Source organism: Capsicum annuum, chromosome 11 (assembly GCF_002878395.1).
Source record: "Capsicum annuum cultivar UCD-10X-F1 chromosome 11, UCD10Xv1.1, whole genome shotgun sequence".
In the NCBI taxonomy this organism is placed as follows: domain Eukaryota; kingdom Viridiplantae; phylum Streptophyta; class Magnoliopsida; order Solanales; family Solanaceae; genus Capsicum; species Capsicum annuum.
Genome location: NC_061121.1, coordinates 167512198 through 167532371, shown reverse-complemented (window position 1 = coordinate 167532371; position 20174 = coordinate 167512198). Strand labels below are relative to the sequence as shown.

The 20174-nt window shown below is 35.5% G+C and overlaps 1 protein-coding gene across 8 annotated transcripts in view; it reads left to right on the top strand.

Moving 5' to 3' along the window:
* LOC107854404 (eIF-2-alpha kinase GCN2) overlaps window positions 1-20174 on the top strand; it is a 105159-nt gene that overhangs the window by 75767 nt on the left and 9218 nt on the right. For 7 of the 8 annotated variants that reach the window (XM_047399065.1, XM_047399064.1, XM_047399067.1 and 4 more), the window contains 5 exons: window positions 11937-12044; window positions 18177-18262; window positions 18390-18492; window positions 18566-18688; window positions 19294-19404. In XM_047399065.1, the coding sequence (XP_047255021.1) occupies window positions 11937-12044; window positions 18177-18262; window positions 18390-18492; window positions 18566-18688; window positions 19294-19404 (531 nt within the window). Of the gene's footprint in view, window positions 1-11936; window positions 12045-18176; window positions 18263-18379; window positions 18493-18565; window positions 18689-19293; window positions 19405-20174 lie in introns of those variants that run through there. The other variant, XR_007046897.1, reaches the window with a different exon arrangement.

Sequence of the window (20174 nt, the reverse complement as noted above, 5' to 3'; positions counted from 1 at the left end):
ACTCAAATATTTGTGAGAGTGATACTTGTTCTGTTTGAAGGGATGGGATCTCTGGGTTACCTGGGTTACGTATTTATTGGAGAAAGAGTATTCTTTTTCCCATTAATGAAGTAAACAACATGGAGACATTGAGTACAATTTTAGGTGGACAAGTTGGGGCTTTACCGACGACATACCTTGGGATGCCTTTAGGTGCCAAATCAAAATCCCAAGAAATCTGGAATAGTGTATTAGCGAAGTGTGAAAAAAGCTGGCTAGATGGAAGGGGCAATACTTGTTATTTGAAGGCAGGGTAACTCACACTAACTCTGTCTTAGATGTTATGCCAACTTGCATGATGTCCTTATTTCCCATATCTCCCATATCTGGAAGGGTTGTAGATAGACCGGACAAGACCAGAAGGAAATTCTTATGGCCAGGAAAGAACAACATGAAAGGTTATAGTTTGGTCAAATGGAAAGATCTGATAGTAGAGAAAAGTTGCGGGGGTTTAGGAATTAAAAATCTGCAGAATCAAAGCAAGACCCTTAAGAGTGAAATAGTTGTGGAAGTAGTTAATGATAAACAAGTAGGGAAAGTAATTGAATCAAAGTATGAGGAGGAAAACAGGAGGATGACAAAGGAAGTGCGTGCACCATATGGTGTGAACCTGTGGAGATCTATTTGGGCTTTGTGGGATGAATTCAAGATCAACACCAAGGTTAAAGTGAAGAATGGGGGAAAGACAACTTCTGGTTAGATGATTGGCATGAGATGGGGATTCTGATGAATATTTGTCCGGACATTTATAACATAACATAATGCTACTGCAGCACTGGACCTTTGCAACAATTTGGACTGCTGAAGGGTGGGAAACCAATTTTTGAAGACAAGTAAATGAATGGGAAATCAGAAGAGTCGCATAATTTGTCAACATTATTGGCCAATTTAAAGGGACTCAAGAAGGGGAAGATGAACTTCGGTGGCAGCGTAGCGACAAAGGAACTTTCAAGGTTGTTAAAGCATATATAAGGACGAACAACTTCAATCAATAGAATGTCAAATGGCCCTAGAAAAGTATTTGGATGGTTAATATTCCTCGCAAGGTAGCTTGTTTTATTTGGTTTCTATCCAAGGAAGCAGTCCTTACAAAGTGAAATCTGATGAAAAACAGGATCACATTGCATCCTAGTTGTGTTTTTTGTGGAGAGCAGGCAGAAACTGTTAAGCATTTGTTCCTTCATCGTAAGATCACTGGAAAATTATGGAGGCTATTCCTAAATCTCAAAGGATTGTCTTGATTTATGCCCAAGATTACAGAGACCTTTCAAAGTTGGGAAAAAGCTTGGATTCAGGCTAAAAGCAAAATTAGATGGAGAATTACACCAGGTAGCATATGGTGGACAATTTGGAAAGAGAGGTATGTTAGGTGCTTTGAGAATGTAAAGAATAGTATAAAGCAGATCAAGTTGAATTGTATCTTGACTTTGTGGTTTTGGTGTAATCAGATTTGGTCTAATGATCTTGTATCTATTGTTGATGTGTTGGATTCATTATAGACATGGGATCATAGGATTTATCTTGTAAATACAGCCTCAGTACAATCTAAGTTCTAATCTGTTTCTACCGATATATAAAAGATTATCGGTTTCAAAAAAAACAAATAGAGTTATAAGTTTATGCTTAAATTATGGTGGACTATTTGGAGCTGGAGAAATGCTTAATTTCTTTGGAGCAATTTTGAATTTGTGATTATTATAAAGTACAGATATATCTCCTTACTATTTTTTTGGTGTAACATGACTATTGCAAATGATATAGAATTGATGACAGACTTCTTGAGTTCGTAGCACATTCAACATGTGTTATCCAAAGCAAAAACGCAAAAAGCTCTAAGGCCCATTAGGACTTTAAGAGCAAAGAGCAAAGAGCAAATAAACTGTGGGATATAACGTAAAAAGGTGGAAAGTGAGAAAAAACACAAATATATATGTCTGGTCTTAGAATAATAACTATAAGCATGAATGACAAATATATGAACAAAGAAATTGAATTTTTTTAACGATAAAGTGAAACATCAATTGTTTTGTGTTAGATCTTCATAAGAGCTTCATTGACAAGGGAAAGTATGCATTAAAACATTAATGACGATACTAAAGCGCACATTAAGCAAGGCAAAAACGCTCAACATGTTTTGAGGCTCACTTTAGGGCTTAAGCACTCCTTTGACAACACTGCATTCAACAATGATGTTGGACCTATAAATATCAATAGAACACCTTTTAGTTGCTGACATTTCAACAAATATCTTTTAACAAATAAAAGACATGTCTAAATTTCACCCTTGCTTTTGTTTTGATTTGAGAAATCATTTTTTTCTGTCTCGAATTTCTCTATCGATTTTGGTCAAAGCATCCAAAATCGATTCATCATATTCAGTACGGATCCCACACCTGCACCCATGTTATGTCGACAAAGGTTTGCTCCGTAAGTGAAGAGTCCAAGCAACTTAGCCAAACAAACCAGCCCCTTAGCTTCTCCTTCCCATTTCTGTTTTGATTTCTGTTTTAAATTCATTGGTTGAGTTCTGTTTCTTCTTCTGGATTTGGAGTTTCCTCCTTTGCTCTATTCTTGGTATCATGTCCAGGATTTCGCATGCAAAAATAAAATCTACTCAAAAGTTTTGGAGAATTGTCCACACATCCGTTGACATTTTTGAAGAGTCCGAGCAACCTTCCTATACGATAACAACCTTCTCGTATGCAAAAATGGCTTACTCAGATCCCCTTCATTATTCTCTTCTCTAAAATTCCCTTTTTTGTTTTTTTGGGTCAACTCCTTTTCTCTAAAGTTCTTGAAATTTCAATTAGTGGATCAAGAAAAAATAAGTTTTCGAAGATGTTGGAATTGGCAAGAATCTTGATGGTAATTGTTTTTAGAAAATGGAAAGGAAGGAGGGAATTAAAGAGATATACTTGAGGAAGACTTGGAAAAAGTACATATGTTCCTTAACTATGTAAAATCATTCTTCTTCACATTTGTCTTGGATATTGGGCGTATGTAACGCTCCGGAATTTGATTTCTGGGACGGCACACGGTGCTCCGAACTACAAGTAGTCCTGAGCTAACCCTGACTGCTTTTCTTCTAAATTTGAATCTCAACATAGGGGAAATATGAATATGAAAACATAATAAATGCGTAAATCTTATCTGAAACATACTAATCTCACAAGTTTTGGTAAAACAATATTGAAAAATCTGAATACTGAATCAAAAGTCAAAAACTGAATCTAGTAGTCCGACAAGCCTCTACTGAGTCTAGAGAGTCACTGGGACAGGCCCCAGCTGTCTCAAACTGTCTGAAATGAATAATGAAACATCTACTAATAAACTGAAAATCTGAATAGCTAAGTTCCCGAACTATAAGGACTCACCAACTGCGGGATGTAGGTGAGATGGTCGAAAATCACTCACGCTGCTGAGACTGAGCACCTGAACCTACATTATGAGACAATGTAGCACATAGACGTATATGTGGATCAATACTTTGATGATGTACTGAGTATATGGGGGTGAATGCAATAAGTAAGCAATATCATCATAATTTATAAAATAATGCATGCTAAATGTAAATGACCCACATAGGCTTGAATATTCTGAAATCTGAAGATCATAAATCATGAATAGTAAAGCACATAATATAATTCTTTTGAGCCATTGCACTAAGTTCTGAAATTTGTATTCTGTTCTTATTCTCAAATCATATAGGCTAAGTGAAATCTAAAAACTCATTCTGCATGAAAAAAATACTTTATCTGAAGGGAATTCTTTCAAAGCTTTTCTTTACTAGTAGGGAGGTTTTTCTAACCTACAAACCATATGAGCATTCATGGAGTCCAACGTTTTTGTCCCCCTAAGGAGGAATCCTCACGTTGGGGAGAGGAGTCATACTCTTGCCAGGGAGTATAACCTATCTAAGTGATCACATATCCATCATCCACGTAGAAGTGGGAACAATCTAAAGTCTATGTTGGCACGTAGTTCTAGGGTATGAAACCGTAGTAACGTACCCATCTCGGTGCTAAATACTACTCCCATTAAATCTGTATATTCATTCTGATGGAAATCCACTTTTAAAATAATCTATTGGTTTATAATGAAAATCAATCGTATATCTGCAAAGCTAAATCTGTAATTTGAATCTGTAAAGTGGATTTCATATCTATTCTGAGATCAAAATGTCAAATCTTTATCAATAATTTGAAAGGAATCTAGTCATAGGGTGCTTATAGCACAACAATTCTTGCAATAACAATCTTTAATTAGGGCTTAATGACCCATGTATCAATATCACGTTAAAACATCAAAATGTTCATGCTTGATAATGTAAACATTGATAATTGAATTCAAAATTTGGAAATTTCTGCAATATGCATGAAAATATGAACATTATCATGTAATTCAACTTCTAAATCATGGAAATCTCTTAAGCTTGTAAATAACATTAATGGGTGTAAACCCTAACTTCAATTTCATAGGAGATTATATAAAATTCAGTAAATTCGTAATTAAAATAAGTTTTGGGCACAAGGATGAAAAGAGTATCCTTGTTCATAACCCCACATACCTCAATTGATGAACTAGATGCTAAAACTTCAATCTTGGATCTCTATTGATGCTTTGAAGATGAATTCTTAGATTTCTTGTTTTGGGAATCCTTAATCTTGAATTTTCTTGGAGAATTAATGGAAGAATTGGGTTTCTTGGAGAAGGAGTTTTGATGATTTAGGGTTTTCTTTTGAGAGAAAAGTGATGAAATAAGCATAAAGTGCTCTGGTATATGCTTAATGATGTGTTTTGGATGGATTGGGGCCCTGGGGATTGACCAAAATGCCCTTATTAAACTTTAAATCTTACCTGGAAATCGATCAAAAATCTCGATTTACTGGGCCACCGCGATGCGCCACTATCGCGGTGGCTCTCTGGAAAAGGAAAAGCGGGAACTGGGCGTTCATCGCGATGCGCCACAATCGCCGTGCCCCTTGGATTGCCATTTTGGCCCTTGGCGCAACGCGCCAGAATCGCGAAATCTCACTGGAATAGGACAATTGGGAAAATGGGCTTCTCCGCGATGCGGGGCTATCGCGGAGGGCCACTGGAATTTGACAATTTCGGATTTTGCCTTCTCCGCGACGCGCTAAGTGCCCAAGTGGCGCATGTCAACTTAAAAATGCCATAACTTCTTCACCGAGTGTCGGATTTGGGCGAATCTTAGATCGTTGGAAAGCTTATTAAATTTCCCACACAATGGTAGGTCTAAATCTGAAAAATTCTACACGAAATAATTTTTCTTCATTTTGGAAGCTATCCCTTAATATTTTAGGGACGAATTTTAGCTAGAAAAGGTACGGGGAATTACAACGTTACTTCTTGTTTGAAATCCTTGGGCCAACTTATGCCGTTAAGATTTAAGACAAGAGTTATGGGGCATCTCATAAATCAAGACACAATGTTATAGTGTCAAGTCTTACCCATTTGGCGTTACATGTTTTAAAGTTCTTGGGCTAACTCTTGCCTAGGACTGGCAACAGACCGGTATCGACACTGCCAGAATGGTGTTACCAGAACCGGATCCGGTAACGGGTCCACTATGATGGTGTGTTGTACCGGAATCCATACTACCGATATGGGGTGTACCGGAATTTCATAGTGTTTCGTCCTAGGTCGGACCAGAATTCGGGTTTTAACCTTTTTTGTTAATTTAAATTATAAAATTATAATAGCAGTTTGTTTTAAAACTTAAATTTTTTTTATCTTCTTAAATTTTTTTGTTATATAAATACATTTTTTTTCGAACGTTATTGAAATTTATAAGTCTTTGACTTATAATTTTTTTTTCAAAAACTTGTAAAAAAGGTATTAAACTTGACTTATAAAAATTTTATAACATTTAACTTATAAGAATTTATAATACTTTTCCTAACTTATAAAAATTTATAAGTTTTTGACTTATAAATTTTTATTTTCAAAAACTTGTTAAAAAAGTACTAAACTTGACTTATGAAAATTTTATAACATTAACTTATAAGAGTTTATAAACCTTTTCCTAACTTTATAAAGTTAAACAAAACTTATAAATTTTTATTTTCAAAAACTTGTTAAAAAAATATTAAACTTGACTTATGAAAATTTTATAACATTAACTGATAAGAGTTTATAAACCTTTTCATAACTTTATTAAGTTAAACCATTCAAGTTTATTTTTTCATAACTTTAAAATTACAAATATAAACTTTATAATTTTTTCAAGTTTAATTGCATCAAATAAAAGACAAATTTTAAAATAAAATTAATGCGAATAGCCTATATATTTATTCAAATTTCGTACATTGTACGTGTATTACAAATATTAAAAGTGAATCGAATCTATGCAGCCACCTTCTAGGAAAGGTTCTGTTTGAATTAGATCTCTACACTATAATTTTATTAATATCTATAACGTCCAAAATATTCTAGTTGTAACGTAGCTATTTATTCGTCGGACATATTTTTTGGAATTGGTCCTTCACCTTGTTCCTCCATTGCTTCCATTCTATCATCACTGTTTTCCTCAAATATTTCATCTATTTCATCTTCAATTTGGGGTGATAATTTTGGAGCTCAAAATTTCATCGTTTGGCATTGATCTAATCTCTAAATAATATCAAAATCTCCAAACTATTCTTTGCTAATGAGTATCGATGATCTCCAATTATAAATCTTTTCGAGCGAAAAGCTTGCTCCAAAGCAGTTGAAGACGCTAGACTTGCTAGCATATCTCGAACCAGCTAGACTTGCTAGGATATCTCGAACCACTCTTGAAAGCGTTGGAAATCGTTTGATATAGGTCTTTCACCATGCTAAAATTTGAAGTTGTCCATTTGCATCTTTAATATTTTTTCAATCTTGAGAAAGATACGAATCAAAATCATTGAAGACCAAGTCCTTCACCCATTTCGTCATCTAAATCATCATGTCTACACTTTGAAGTAGGAGGTTTGGCTAGCAAAACAATTTGTTCCATAACTTGATGGAAGTTATATAAGCTCCTAGCTTTAGGTACTGTGTTAGCACAACAAGTTTCAACTGATGGCTTTTTATGAAGTTCAATTTCTAAATCCTTGTAATTTTTTTGAACCATCATCATTACACCAATTTCTTGAAAAATGGGTTAAATAAAGTAGTTGTCAAATAAATTTGTGGAATAGAAAAAAAATATTTTTTAAATTTATCAATCATAGCTTCACTTGATTCTTTAAAAAAAGAAATTTTTTATATTCAGCAAGTATTTTAGAAACAACAGTAATATTTACTAAAACAGAAGAATTAGTTGGAGTATATTGAACAGATACTGTATTCGTAACTTGATAAAAAGTTTCCAAAAATTTATAAAGTTTTTCTATTTCAGTCCAATCATTATCACATAGTCTTTAATCAAGATTCGAATATGAGCATTATAAACTAATTGTATAGGGTCATGATATACATAAGCAACTTCAAGCATTTGATATAAAGAATTCCATCTTGTAGGAATTTCTCTTAGAAATTTTACATATGGAATTTCACATTCTCCACGACGACGTTTAAAATCATCCATTATAGCCTTTTTTTTTTTTTTTTTAAAAAATAAAACTACAAGCAACTCGAACTTTAAAACAACCCAAACAACTCAACCCTGTCTTTTACTATCAAATTTAAAATATATGCAGTACATTTAAGATGAAAATAATCATCTATAGGACATAGTCTACCTTTTAAAAAATCAATAGCTTTCAAATTATTAGAAATATTATCTAATGTGCATGTCATAATTTTATCAATAAGTTTAAAATTATTTCAAGCTTTTCTATATTATACCAGCTATATAGCAACTGGTTTTAGTCTCGTCAACATATTTATAAGCAATAATTCTTTTATGCATGTTCCAATGGTGATCAATTCAATGAGCCGTGAGAGTAAAATAATCATTACCGTTAATACTATGACCTATATCAGAAGTAATAGATATTTTACCATCAAAGTTACTAAATCAGCAACGAAGAAAATGACAATATTCAGCTTGATATTTAAAAATATCATTTTTGATTGTATTTCGTGAAAAACCTTTAAAAAAGGGATTATATACTCGTTGAGTAGAATGAATAAATCGGGATATGAAGAAAAACTATAAGACAAACCCGTAACATCCATTTTCGCTAATTCTTCTCTATCTACATCTTCACTATATGTAGATGATGAGCTTGGACAAGTCGGGTTATACATATTTAAACGAGTCTGAACCATATTACCTCCTACAGATTCTTTCGACAATGGTGTACCATTTTTTTAGCCTTAACTTCATTTTCCAGACGAATAAATTCTTTATTACATTTCCTGAAATGCTTACTTAGCAACCTGGTCCCGTCATTGTTTCCCCCGGTCACATGTTTCATAACTTTCTTGCATTTATTACAAGTAACAATATTTTTTGTCCTATCATGCTCCAAAAAATTCCAAACTAAAGACCTTTTAGTACGTTCAGTACTTTTGGCCCTAGTAAATTCCAGTAAAGGGGGGAACTTCTTCACTTCTTCCATTAATTCCGTAACAAGACTAGTAGGGGTAGAGGTTTCACCTAACTCTTGTTCTTCTATATTGTCTTCTTCCGATAAGTTTTCCTCAAAATTATCATAACGCTTACTTAGCGTCTCATGATCTAATTCCATACCGGCACCAACATCGAAACCATTAGGCCGTGATAATGAAGTTTCATGAACGTTACTAAATTTAAGCGGTAATAAACTAATAGTAGCACTATTTTTTAACTTCTACGAAAAATGTTACCAAAGATTGTTTTCTTACTACTACTGTTTTTATTGGTATCCATAATTAAATTTAAATACAACTAAAATATTAAAACAAACAATATAAATATTAGAAATAAAAAATTTGTGAAAGTAAACAAATATAGATACTAAAAAGCAAAAATATAAAAACTAAAGTAAACAAAAAGAGAGATTAAAGTTGGAACGAATATACCGAACGTTTGCGTAAAAGTAGACGTATACCAAATGTCGGAATTAAAAGATGATAATTGAAGGCTGTAATATCTTCAAAAAAAATCTTCCACTCCAATTAGCTAATACAATAATTATAAATATTAAGAGATAATAAAGAGATTTTTAGAGTTTGATACATTGAAGAGATTTTGAAAACATTTGTTAGAAAAATAATAGAAATAAGGGGGTATTTATAGTGAAAATTTTGTACTGGAGTATTGAGGGGCTAAGTTGTTCGGACTCTCCAAATATGTTGCCGCACCCTTGTTGGATCCCCCGAAAATGCACTACTTTGAAGTATCCAACACGCATCCCATGACATTTTCCAAGAGTTCGAGCAACTTAGGTGGGGGTAAGGGGGTCAAAATAGCCTTTGGTTGCCCCCCTCCCCCCCAATTACCCCAACTAATATAACAACATTGAAGGTTAAAAAAAAAGAAAAAAAAAAGATCCGTCGTCTCGATTGTTACCGGGCCGATGCCGGATCGAAACCGGGTCTAGCGGTAAAAATCCGCTTTCTGCACTGATACCGAATTATGAACCGGCGGGTACCGGATTTACCAGTTCTAACTGGTATCGGAGCGGAACGTTACCGTTCCGTGACCAGAATCGCGCCGTTCCGGTGAAGGTCCGGTACTGTTGCCTCTAATGTAACTTTATTGAACATCTCATAAATCGTGACACAACGATTTAGTGTTAATTCTTGCCCATGGGGTGTAATTTGTTGTTTGGAAGTCTTTGCGCGAAGTTTTGCCTCTAGGCAAGGGTTATAGAGTACTTCATAAATTAAGACACAATGAGATAGTGCCAACTCTTGTCTTGGGGTGTAACTTATTGTTTGGAAGTCCGTGAGCTAAGTTTTGCCACTACCACAAAAGTTATAAATTCCAAATTTAATCTAACAAATAATACAAATTTAGTTGTTCAACAAAATCAATTTTAAATTTTCGTAAACATTTTCATAGTAAGAGTGGTGCATCATGTGATTATGATAAACATAATGAGTATTTTCTTTTCTTAATTGGAATTTTAGGATATATTATAGAGAGAAATTATTTTCTTTTTATGGTATTGTACCTTTTGGATTTATATTTTATTTTATCAAATTTTATCTATTGTGATAGCCCTTAGATGTTTGAATAACCAAAAATTAATCGAACCATATAAAAACCATGATGTTTGGGACGGTTTCAAGAAGTCTAATTTTAGTTATACGTCATAGAGTAACAAAAAATTATTGTGATACAATGTTTTAAAAATAACCTACAGAACTGAACCATTGACACCCCTACCAATGGGCGTAACTTGATCTTTGGAAATCCTTGGGCTAAGTGTTGCCTCTAAGGCAAGAGTCATGAAGTATCTCATTAATTAAGATAGAATGAGGTAGTTTCAACTCTTACCCATGGGACTTCTCACGTAACTTGTTGATTGGAAGTCCTTTGGCTAAGTTTGCCTCTAAGGCACGAGTTAAAGAGTACTTCATAAATCAAGATACAATGTGGTAGTGTCAAGTCTTGCCCATAGGGCGTACTTGTTCTTTGGAAGTCCGTAAGCTAAGGCTTACTTCAACGACAAGAGTTATATATTCCAAATTTAATCTATTAAGTTACATAAACTTAATTGTTCACCAAAACCAATTATTGATTCCAATTTAAAATAAAAATTTTCATGTGCCTCTTCACTATTAGAGTGGTGCATCACGTGACTATGATAAACACAATGAGTATATTTATTGCATTAATTGGCATTCTAAGATACATTATAAAGGAAATATTAATTTTTTTCTATGCTATTGTAACTTTTGGATATTAGTATTTTCAAAATAGTTTCAATGTCTCTTGCATTGCCCTTATTCCAAAGAGAAAACATGTTGATGAGCTTAGGGACTTCAGGCCTATCAGTCTAATAGGCAGTATTTACAAGATATTTTCTAAAGTTCTGATAGAGATTATAAGGAATTATTGCTAAGCTTATGGATTCACAAAAAATGGCCTTCATTCAGGGAAGACTGATTGTGGATGCAGTGGGTTCCAGATTGAACCAGAATAAGCATACTCTGCAAGTTAGACAAAGAGAAAGCATGTGATAATGTCAATTGGGGATATTTGCTGAACACACCGGAAGGGATGGGTTTTGGGTAGAAATAGATTCGTTGGATTAAGCATTGCGTCTCCACAATGAAACTTGGTGGGCAGGCTCGGAATAATTGGAAGACTCCTAAGGAACCAGGATCTGCTTGAAAAGATGGCTGAAAGAGGCTTGACCCACCGGTGTGTGGGTTGGACGTGTCGCTGGCGCCTGCCAGTTTGTCTTGCTGGGTTTGGTCTCCGGAGATTGATAGACCCCGTGGTGGTGTTAGTTTCTTAAAAAACTTACTGGAAAGGGTCTGAGCAACGAACTGCCACTAGGAGGAAGAAAAACTTGATCTCTCTCATACCATGTAGAATTTGAGGAAGAAGAAAAGGCTTCTTTCAGTATGTATTTACATCCCATGAGAAGGGTTGTTTATACAAGTAAATCCTAACTAATTAAGGAAAGACAGTCAGCAATAAAAGGAAATATTCTATTGCTATCATTATGCTAGGAAAAGATAAAAAAAATATCCTATAGTCATGCTAATTAATTAATACAGTCAACATGTTCCTACCTTTGATAAAGCCTCTTATAATTGTGTAAATACTTGTACTTCTGAGTTCTGACATAATGATTCACAAGCTCTTACGTTGAACTCCAACATGCAAATACGTTAAGAGCAATTCTATGAATTTAAAACTTTCACAAGCTTTATCTACATGTACGAAACCCCCCAAGAAAACCAAAAAGAGTCTCTGAACTACTTATATTTCGTCTACTCATTGCAATGTTTTATTTGTGTAGATATATTTAAGAAAAGATGACCATCCTGGATCACTAATGGAAGGAACATTGCTTGCAGTAGGTGGTCGATATGACTACCTGCTCCACCAAAGTGGAGATTTGGAATATGTAAGTAGGTTTCTGGAAAGTTTTGTTTCATCATTTTTTTCTTTCTACATTCCTTGCTCTTATACAAAACATGAACTCATATGTATACTTCTTTCTTTTTTTCTTTTTTTGATAAGGTGAACTCATATGTTTATTTCTCTTGGCTGGACGTATGTTCTGCCGTAATAGGGTAAAGAGAAAATTCTTTTTCCTTAGTATTGGACAAGATGTTGCATTTCTGCATATATTAGGTACATCCTATACTTTTGGTGTGACAGAATCAGCGTTTTTGGCTTTTTCCCCATTAAAAATATCGAAATCCTTGAGCAGATGTTGATGTCTCTCTTTTCTGCTCTGGGTACACACCAATTGGGGTAGAATAAAATTGCCTGCTAGTAATAATTAGTTGAGAAGGCAATGCAGGTACCTCTGTAATCTCAAACTGGAACCTAGTCTTCTTGTTGGTGAACTTCTTTCTAAAATAGGGACCAATTAAGCTGCACTGAGGTTCAGAGAATTTTTCAGATGATCATGCTTTGTGTTGTGCATTACGTAAATCATAAAGTTGCAAAAAATGGTATAAAGGAAGTGCTAACATTAGCCAATTGCATCTCCCATTATTTTCTACATATTGCTATCAGCATGTGTATGCGCTATTGACTAACAGAAATTTAAAAACAACAATAATACATACGCATATCGTGAAATATTGTTGAGGAAGACATCTTCCAAAAATGTAACTGAACATGGAATTGTATGAGTAAGGTTTGAGCTGTTTTAATGAGATGTCTATTCTTCCTCTCAGCTGCCCCATATTTTGTTGAGAGGTACAAGGACATGGCATACAAGGAATGATCACATAAAAGTTCATGAACTGCCTAAGTAGAGGAGATAAATGTTCAGGTGCATTATCACACTATGAAAAATGCTGATAGGAACCCCAAATTGGTTTGGATTCAACATGGAAGGCATGAAAAATGGAAAACAATCAGATTGATTTTTTATCAAGAATATCTAAGTGCACCTTGAATGCACAGGAAAAATATTTCACCTCGGTGCATGATTAAAATTGATCTGAAAAAGGGCGTATGACTTAGTGGAATGGATTTACTCGGAGCAGATAATGGAAGAGCTTAGGTTTCATGGGAATAACATAGCATGGGTCATGGAGTGTGTTAAGACAGCTACTCTATTCTTATAAATGAGGAACCCACACAACCCTTCCCAGCTGCTAAAGAATTGAGGCAAGGGGACCCATGTCTCCCTGCCACTTTGCATTAGCCATGTAATATCTCAGTAGAGGGCTGAATAATTTGGCAAAGAATCAAGAGTACAAGTTTCATCTGAAATGTAAACCTCTTGGCATTTCACATCTTAGCTTTGCGGATGATATATTATTGTCTCCTAGAGGGGATCTATCCTCTATTGAAGTACTGCAGCAGGTCTTTGATCAATTCTCTAGAGCCTCTAGATTACAACCCAACCTCAGCAAGAGTTCAATCTACATAGGAGGAGTGAATCAGCAACAACAGGAGACCATTATCCAACATTGTGGCTACGTTAGGGGTGACTTTCCTTTTAAGTAATTGGGCATTCCTTTGTCAAGCTTACAACTGCACAGTGACAACCTTTGATTGATAAAATCCTTGCTTGAATCACTTCTTGGACTGCCAAAAAGCTAACTTATGCTGGCAGGGCCTAACTGATACAAACAGTGCTTTTTGTTATAAAATCCTACTGGGTTCAGTTATTCATATTGCCAGTAAAGGTGATTAAACTAGGTGTAATGGTTTATTGAACCCTTGTACTTGTACGAGTTTGTATTCTGAACACTTCTACTCTCCCTTTTGCCAACTAAACCCTTAAACTCAGTAAAACTCAACAACATCTCTTTGACCATTGACCAAGCTTATGTGGCATTAAAATGACTGAGGTGGCTATAGCGCGTGACTATACGCGTTTAGAAGCAAGTGAACACTATATTTTTATTAAAATAATATTAAAGTTATCAAAGAAATAAACACTCATAAAATTTTAGAAAGAAAAAAAATGTTCTTTCCTTCCACCTCCTCCTACAGCCCCCCCCTTCTCCCCTTAAAACCCACGCTGCCGCTGATCATCTTCTTCACCCTACCCAACCCCAACTGTTCACCAGCCTACCCCTATTGTGCTTCAACCAGAAACTGCAGATCTAATTCACCGAAGTTTAAAGAAAAATTTGTTACTCTTTAAAGCTAAATTAAAGAAAAAACAAAGTAAAATCACAAAGAAATTCCAAGCCCTCCTTCCACAATCGGATACAAACATCAAAAAACACCACAATTTTTTTTTTTTCTTTTGAAACATTTTGTAGTTTCTTCCTTAGTTTTCATTGATGTCGCAGCAAAAGGAATCCAAAAAAGAATAAAAGGAGAGAGAGAAGGGATCTAATGATGTTAGGTGTGAAGAAGATAAGAGGTTAGGTTGGTTAGGGTGTCTGTGAATAAGATGAGAGGTGGGGTTGGTTGGGGTGTGTGTGAAAAGATGGGAGGCAGGATGGTTGGGGGTGTTTATTTGATTTAATTATATTATTAAGTATTTAATTTCTTACGTGGCATTAAAAAATGACGTGGACTCCACATGTAGCGTTTGTATCACTCACGCTGAGTAGTCATAAAAAGGGTTTAAAATATTATGTTATGCTGAGTTTAAGAGTTCAATTGACAAATAGGTGAGTAGAAGGGTTCATAATACAAACTTATACAAGTATAAGGGTTTAATAGATCATTTTGCCATTAAACTAATAGAGGCTTACTGCAGAAGTTATTTGTGGTCTGTTGAAAATGTCATTACCAAGAAAGCCTTGGTTGCCTGGGAGAGAGTATGCAGTCCCAAGTTATGTGGAGGGCTTAATTTGATTAATTTACAACTGTGGATCAGTGCAGCTATTGCTAAACACTGCTGGGATGTGGCTCATAAAGAGGATAAGTTGTGGATCAAATGGATTCACATGTTCTACATAAAAATGCAAACTGTCTGTGAATGCTCAAGCCCTAAACAGGCCAGTTGGATGGTTAGAAAGATCCTTGATGCTCGAACTATAGTGGAATTTGAAAAAGATCATATCAAGAAACACCAAAGCCTCATCAAACAACTATATTTGAGATTACTCGGGGATCAACCGAGGATGCAATGAAAATGTTTGATGTTTGATAATTTAACAAGACCCAAAGCTAAGTTCATATTGTGGCTACTAATGCACGGGTGATTGTTGAGAACGGATTGATAAAATGGGGTTTGGATGTGGATGCAAAATGTACACTATGCCACCAAAAAGAGGAAACTAAAGACCACCTGTTTGTTAGCTGTGAGTTCACTATGAAACCATGGTAGAGGCTGCAACATTGGCTACCTAGAAATCACGGAGGACACATAACATGGGGTGGGCAGTTGGAATACATCATTGATGCAGCCAAAGGGAGAACACAACATGTTAAACTGTTTAAGTTGGTGTTCACAGAATTTTCCTACGCTATTTGGATTGAAAGGAACCATAGAATAGTCAAGCATGGAGAGACGACTTAGGAAAGATTAGCAAAGGAAGTAGTCTATATATGTCATGTGAGAGAACCTCTAGGTGTAAGCTCAATTATGCAGAATTTGAAATTTTAGTTCATACCCTACTAGGTAGAGTCTTGTAGTTTTGTGATTGCTGAATGATTACTTCAGCTATGGTCTTGTAATTCATGCACTGGTACCAAAAAAAAAGACATTGACAAATTAACGAAAATTCAAAATAGACCCAACTAGGACCTCAAACTCTGAATTAACTAAGACAACAAGACTATGATCAATTACCGACGTCAGGCGACTGGAACAAGTATTCTTTCCAATTAAGATGGTTAAAAAAAAAAAGGCAGCCCGACGCACTAAAGCTCCCGCTATTCGCAAGGTTCGGGGAAGGGCCCACCACAAGACGGCGACTCATATTTCAAAATAGACAAGTCAGACCAATTTGATGCCATTTTTGAAGCTTTGGTAAACTAGGATGTGCCAACCGTCTATATAATAGATCAGGTGAATTGGTGATACAGCTAGATTCTCAAACCATTCGGAAGAGAGATAGTTTCAAGTATCTTGGATCTTTGGTTTAGGAGAATGGAGAGATTGACGTGGATGTCATGCATTGTATTGGTGCAGGGTGGTTGAAGTAGAGACTCACTTCGGGAGTATTGTGTGGTAAGAAGGTGCCTTCCAAGCTTAAAGATAAGTTCTACATTGTGGCAGTCTGACCGGCTATGTTGTATGGAGCGGAGTGTTGGTCAGTTAAGAACTCCTACATCCAAAAGTTGAAATAGTGGAGATGAGGATGTTGAGATGCATGTGTGAACTTACTAGGAGGGATATGGTTAGAAGTGAGATTATTCGAGAGAAGGTGAGAGTGACTTCGGTAGAAATGTTTCGGGAAGTGAGGTTGAGATGGTTCGGGCATGTGGTGAGGAAGTGCACGGATGCCCCAGTACGGAGGTGTGAGAGGCTGGCTATGGGTTGTTTCAGACGGGGTGGAGGTAGGTCGAAGAAATATTAGAGGGAAACGATTAGGCATGACATGGAGTAGTCACAGTTTACGGAGGACATGACCCTTGATAGGATTGTGTGGAGGACGCAGATTAGGGTAGAAGCTTTTAGTGGGTATGAGTACATTTTTACTAGTTAGGAGGAGTGCTTTGTTTGTAGATGTACCTGTAGTCATAGTGCTATTCACGTGTCTTGTAGTTTCTTGTTCATGGTGTTTTGGTGATGTTTGTGATTTTCGAATAGATAGTTTAGAGTATTACACTGTGGGTGTCTCATTTCTTTTTGTTATTTAGCGGTATGTTACCCCATTTTGTTGTTTGTGTTTGTACTTTTTGCTTGTTATACTATCATTTGTCTTGAGCCGGGGTCTATCAGAAACAATCTTTCTACTTCATCTGAGTTAGTGGTATGGACTGCGTACACTTTACCTTCCCCAAATCTTACTTTGTGGGATACACTGGATATGTTGTTGTTGTTGAATCGGTGATACGTGCCGTGAACGATGAATAAGTTAACGATGATTTAGGAATGCTAAGATAATAAAGTCCATGTGATTAAGCCCTGCGAATGATTTCTCGTGTTTAGTGTTCCTATGTGACATACGAGTTATTGAAGGTTACTGAGCAATTAGAATATTTTGCCCAGAACAATACATTATTGTTACAATCTAGATACACAATTCAATAATGATTTTTCTCCATTGTTTCTCACAAGATCGTTTTGTTGCAACCAAGTCTTTGAAATACTCGCGACTTATGTTGGATTGAGGAGAGTTCTGACAAATAACCTTCAGAAATAAACAAGTTGCCTGAGAAATTTGAGACAAATACAATGATTTCCAGAATCTAAACAAAAGCTAAGGTGAAATTGAAGAAAATGGGATACCTTGTATATAGAAATTTCTTTGTTAGTCCTTTCCCTTAGATCTCCTTTTGGGATTCTCCGCTCATCATTATTTTCTCCTCGGGATACCTTACAAGTTTTCCACATAATGTCTCATAACTTATACGTATAGCTCTATTTTTAGATTTTTGAATTATTTTTAACTAAATCCCCTCACTCGTATCCGTATCTTGGTCCAGACCCCCAAATATTAAAATTTGGATCATGAAGGGTCTGACTTCTAGATCCACATCTGTATCAGACACCCGCATCTGAGTCCCCAAGGGGACTCAACTTAGGTGGGGGTGCCACTGAAATTTTATAGACTCCTGTGACTTTATGAGATTCTAGGCGTTGACAATTTCTTCATTGCTCAACATCCTTTCCAGTTTACTATTCATGAATGACTGTCCGTGTAAAGAAGGATGTTGTGTCTCCTATTTTGTGAACCTTTGGTGCAATAACTATTCCAACAATGGCAGCAAACGAGTTTACCTTGTCAAACTTTGAAATGCTTGTTTCTTATTATTCTAATGCTATATTGTGAATGTTAATTTGATTAACATCTTCTGCAGCCAAATTATTTCTAATAGAATAAGCTGGAGGAAGTGGCATCATCGTTATTTTCCAAATCCCTAGGATTTTATGACATTTATTTCTGTTTCATTCTTTTTGTCTGTCTCAATATGTAATTTTCTGCATGAATTTTTCCAGAAATCGAATCCTCCAGGAGCTGCAGGGAGCAGTCTTGCCTTAGAGACAATTTTGCAACATGCTTCTCTGGATATTAGACCTTACAGGTGCTATTTTCTCTATGTTTTCATCAAGTAGAAATATGATATTGATACTATTTTGTCTTTACCCTTATTTCCTACTTGTTCACTTTCCAAGTAGCAATTTACCTAAAGTTACAGCAGTAACATGCAGATATGATGTTGTCACCAATGTTCTTGTTTGTTCAAGAGGAGGTGGTGGTCTGTTAATAGAGCGGATGGAACTGTTGGCAGAGCTTTGGGAAGAAAATATCAGGGTTAGTTGTTCAATTACCGCTATTCTGCCTGGATGCATTTTGATATATGAAATGAGTTTTGAACATTCTACAGGCTGAATTTGTTCCACTACGTGATCCAAGCCTTACGGAACAGTATGAATATGCTAATGAGCATGACCTTAAATGCCTTGTCATCATCACTGACACTGGTGTATCCCAAAAGGATTCAGTGAAGGTAGGATGACTTCTATTGCATGTTCAAACTACTTTCTGATTTGATGTTCTTAGTTGTACTGAAATGCAATCTTCTGGTGAATGTCACCTCCTAACAATGAAATGGCAATCCCACTATTGACTATCTCTCTTTCATGGTTGTCTCCCATAATGACTGAGGATTTTCATATATGGAGCTGTTGTGAAAGAAAATGATGCATCGCAAATAGAACTTTTCCTTGGGAAAATATTGATATTTGATGGAAAGTGACTCTATTCAGGAATATGACATCACTTTATGATTTAACACATGTAGGAGATTTAGCTGTTCAGTGTATGCTATCATGTCTAATGAGATACAATATTTTCCCTATGTTTGCTGTTATTGCTTCCAAATGTTAGGATGTATCTTGTGAAATGATGGAACATTGTGGAACTCCCTTCCAAGATATATCTTCTACTTAGTTGCTTAAGTTTTAGCAGTATAATGAAGTTGTCAAAGTTCATTTAGTGTAGGAATTATTGTCTATTTCGAGAAAGCACTACTTTTCCTTTGGAGGCACACAAATTTTCATACTCTCGATTTTGAGTAACCGACCTGTATTTTCCCTTTTCATGTGTAACCAGGTCCGACATCTTGAGCTCAAGAAGGAAAAAGAATTGGAGAGAGGAAACCTCGTCAAGTTTCTATTGGAGGCTATGTCATCTCAGTTCAGAAACCCATCGATCTGGAACTAGGTAAGCTCATTTGAAGTATCTCTAGGCTTTTCTTTTGTTGGCTTCTTTAAATCTCTTGATGGCTATACTGTCAGTCTGTCATGCCCCAAAACGGATTGAGACGTGGCAGCCAACCGATGCCGTTAATTTGCACTGAGCAATCCAATAAAATTCTACCTGAGTCTTGCCCACATACACTATATATTATTTCATTTATGAAAACTTTATCTTTTTAAACATATCATGTGTAATATCTTTTACAAAGATCAAGTATCATCAGTTTCATTTGCTTTCCCAAAACATGGAGTTTCAAACATAATAAGCATATCATGGATATAGTACCCAAATTATATATCAACCTATCTATGATGTCTTTATGACATGAATAATGAACAGTAATTGCAAAAGCAACAACCATTCGATAGATATGAAGTGGGGAGAACCAAAGGCAAGAGATGACACCGGTTCTTAGCTTGTTCGTGTGTCATTACTGAACCCTACCTACAACATGATAAAGGATGTCTGAATACATGATAGGTACTCAGATATGATTCATCGCCACCGTATGATGGGACATGAGTTATAAAATAACATGCATGTAAAACCATTTTAGCATTTTGTAAATCAAGTCTTTCACTTTAATTGTAGAGCTTTCATAAATTCAAGAGATTTTCGCAAAGCACAAGAGTAGTTAGAACAAATTTTACCCTCGATTTTAATTAGTTTGTCTTACATTTCGTTTTAGTGTGTTTCAAAAAGGGTCTCTTTCCTAATTTGACAACTTTTCAATT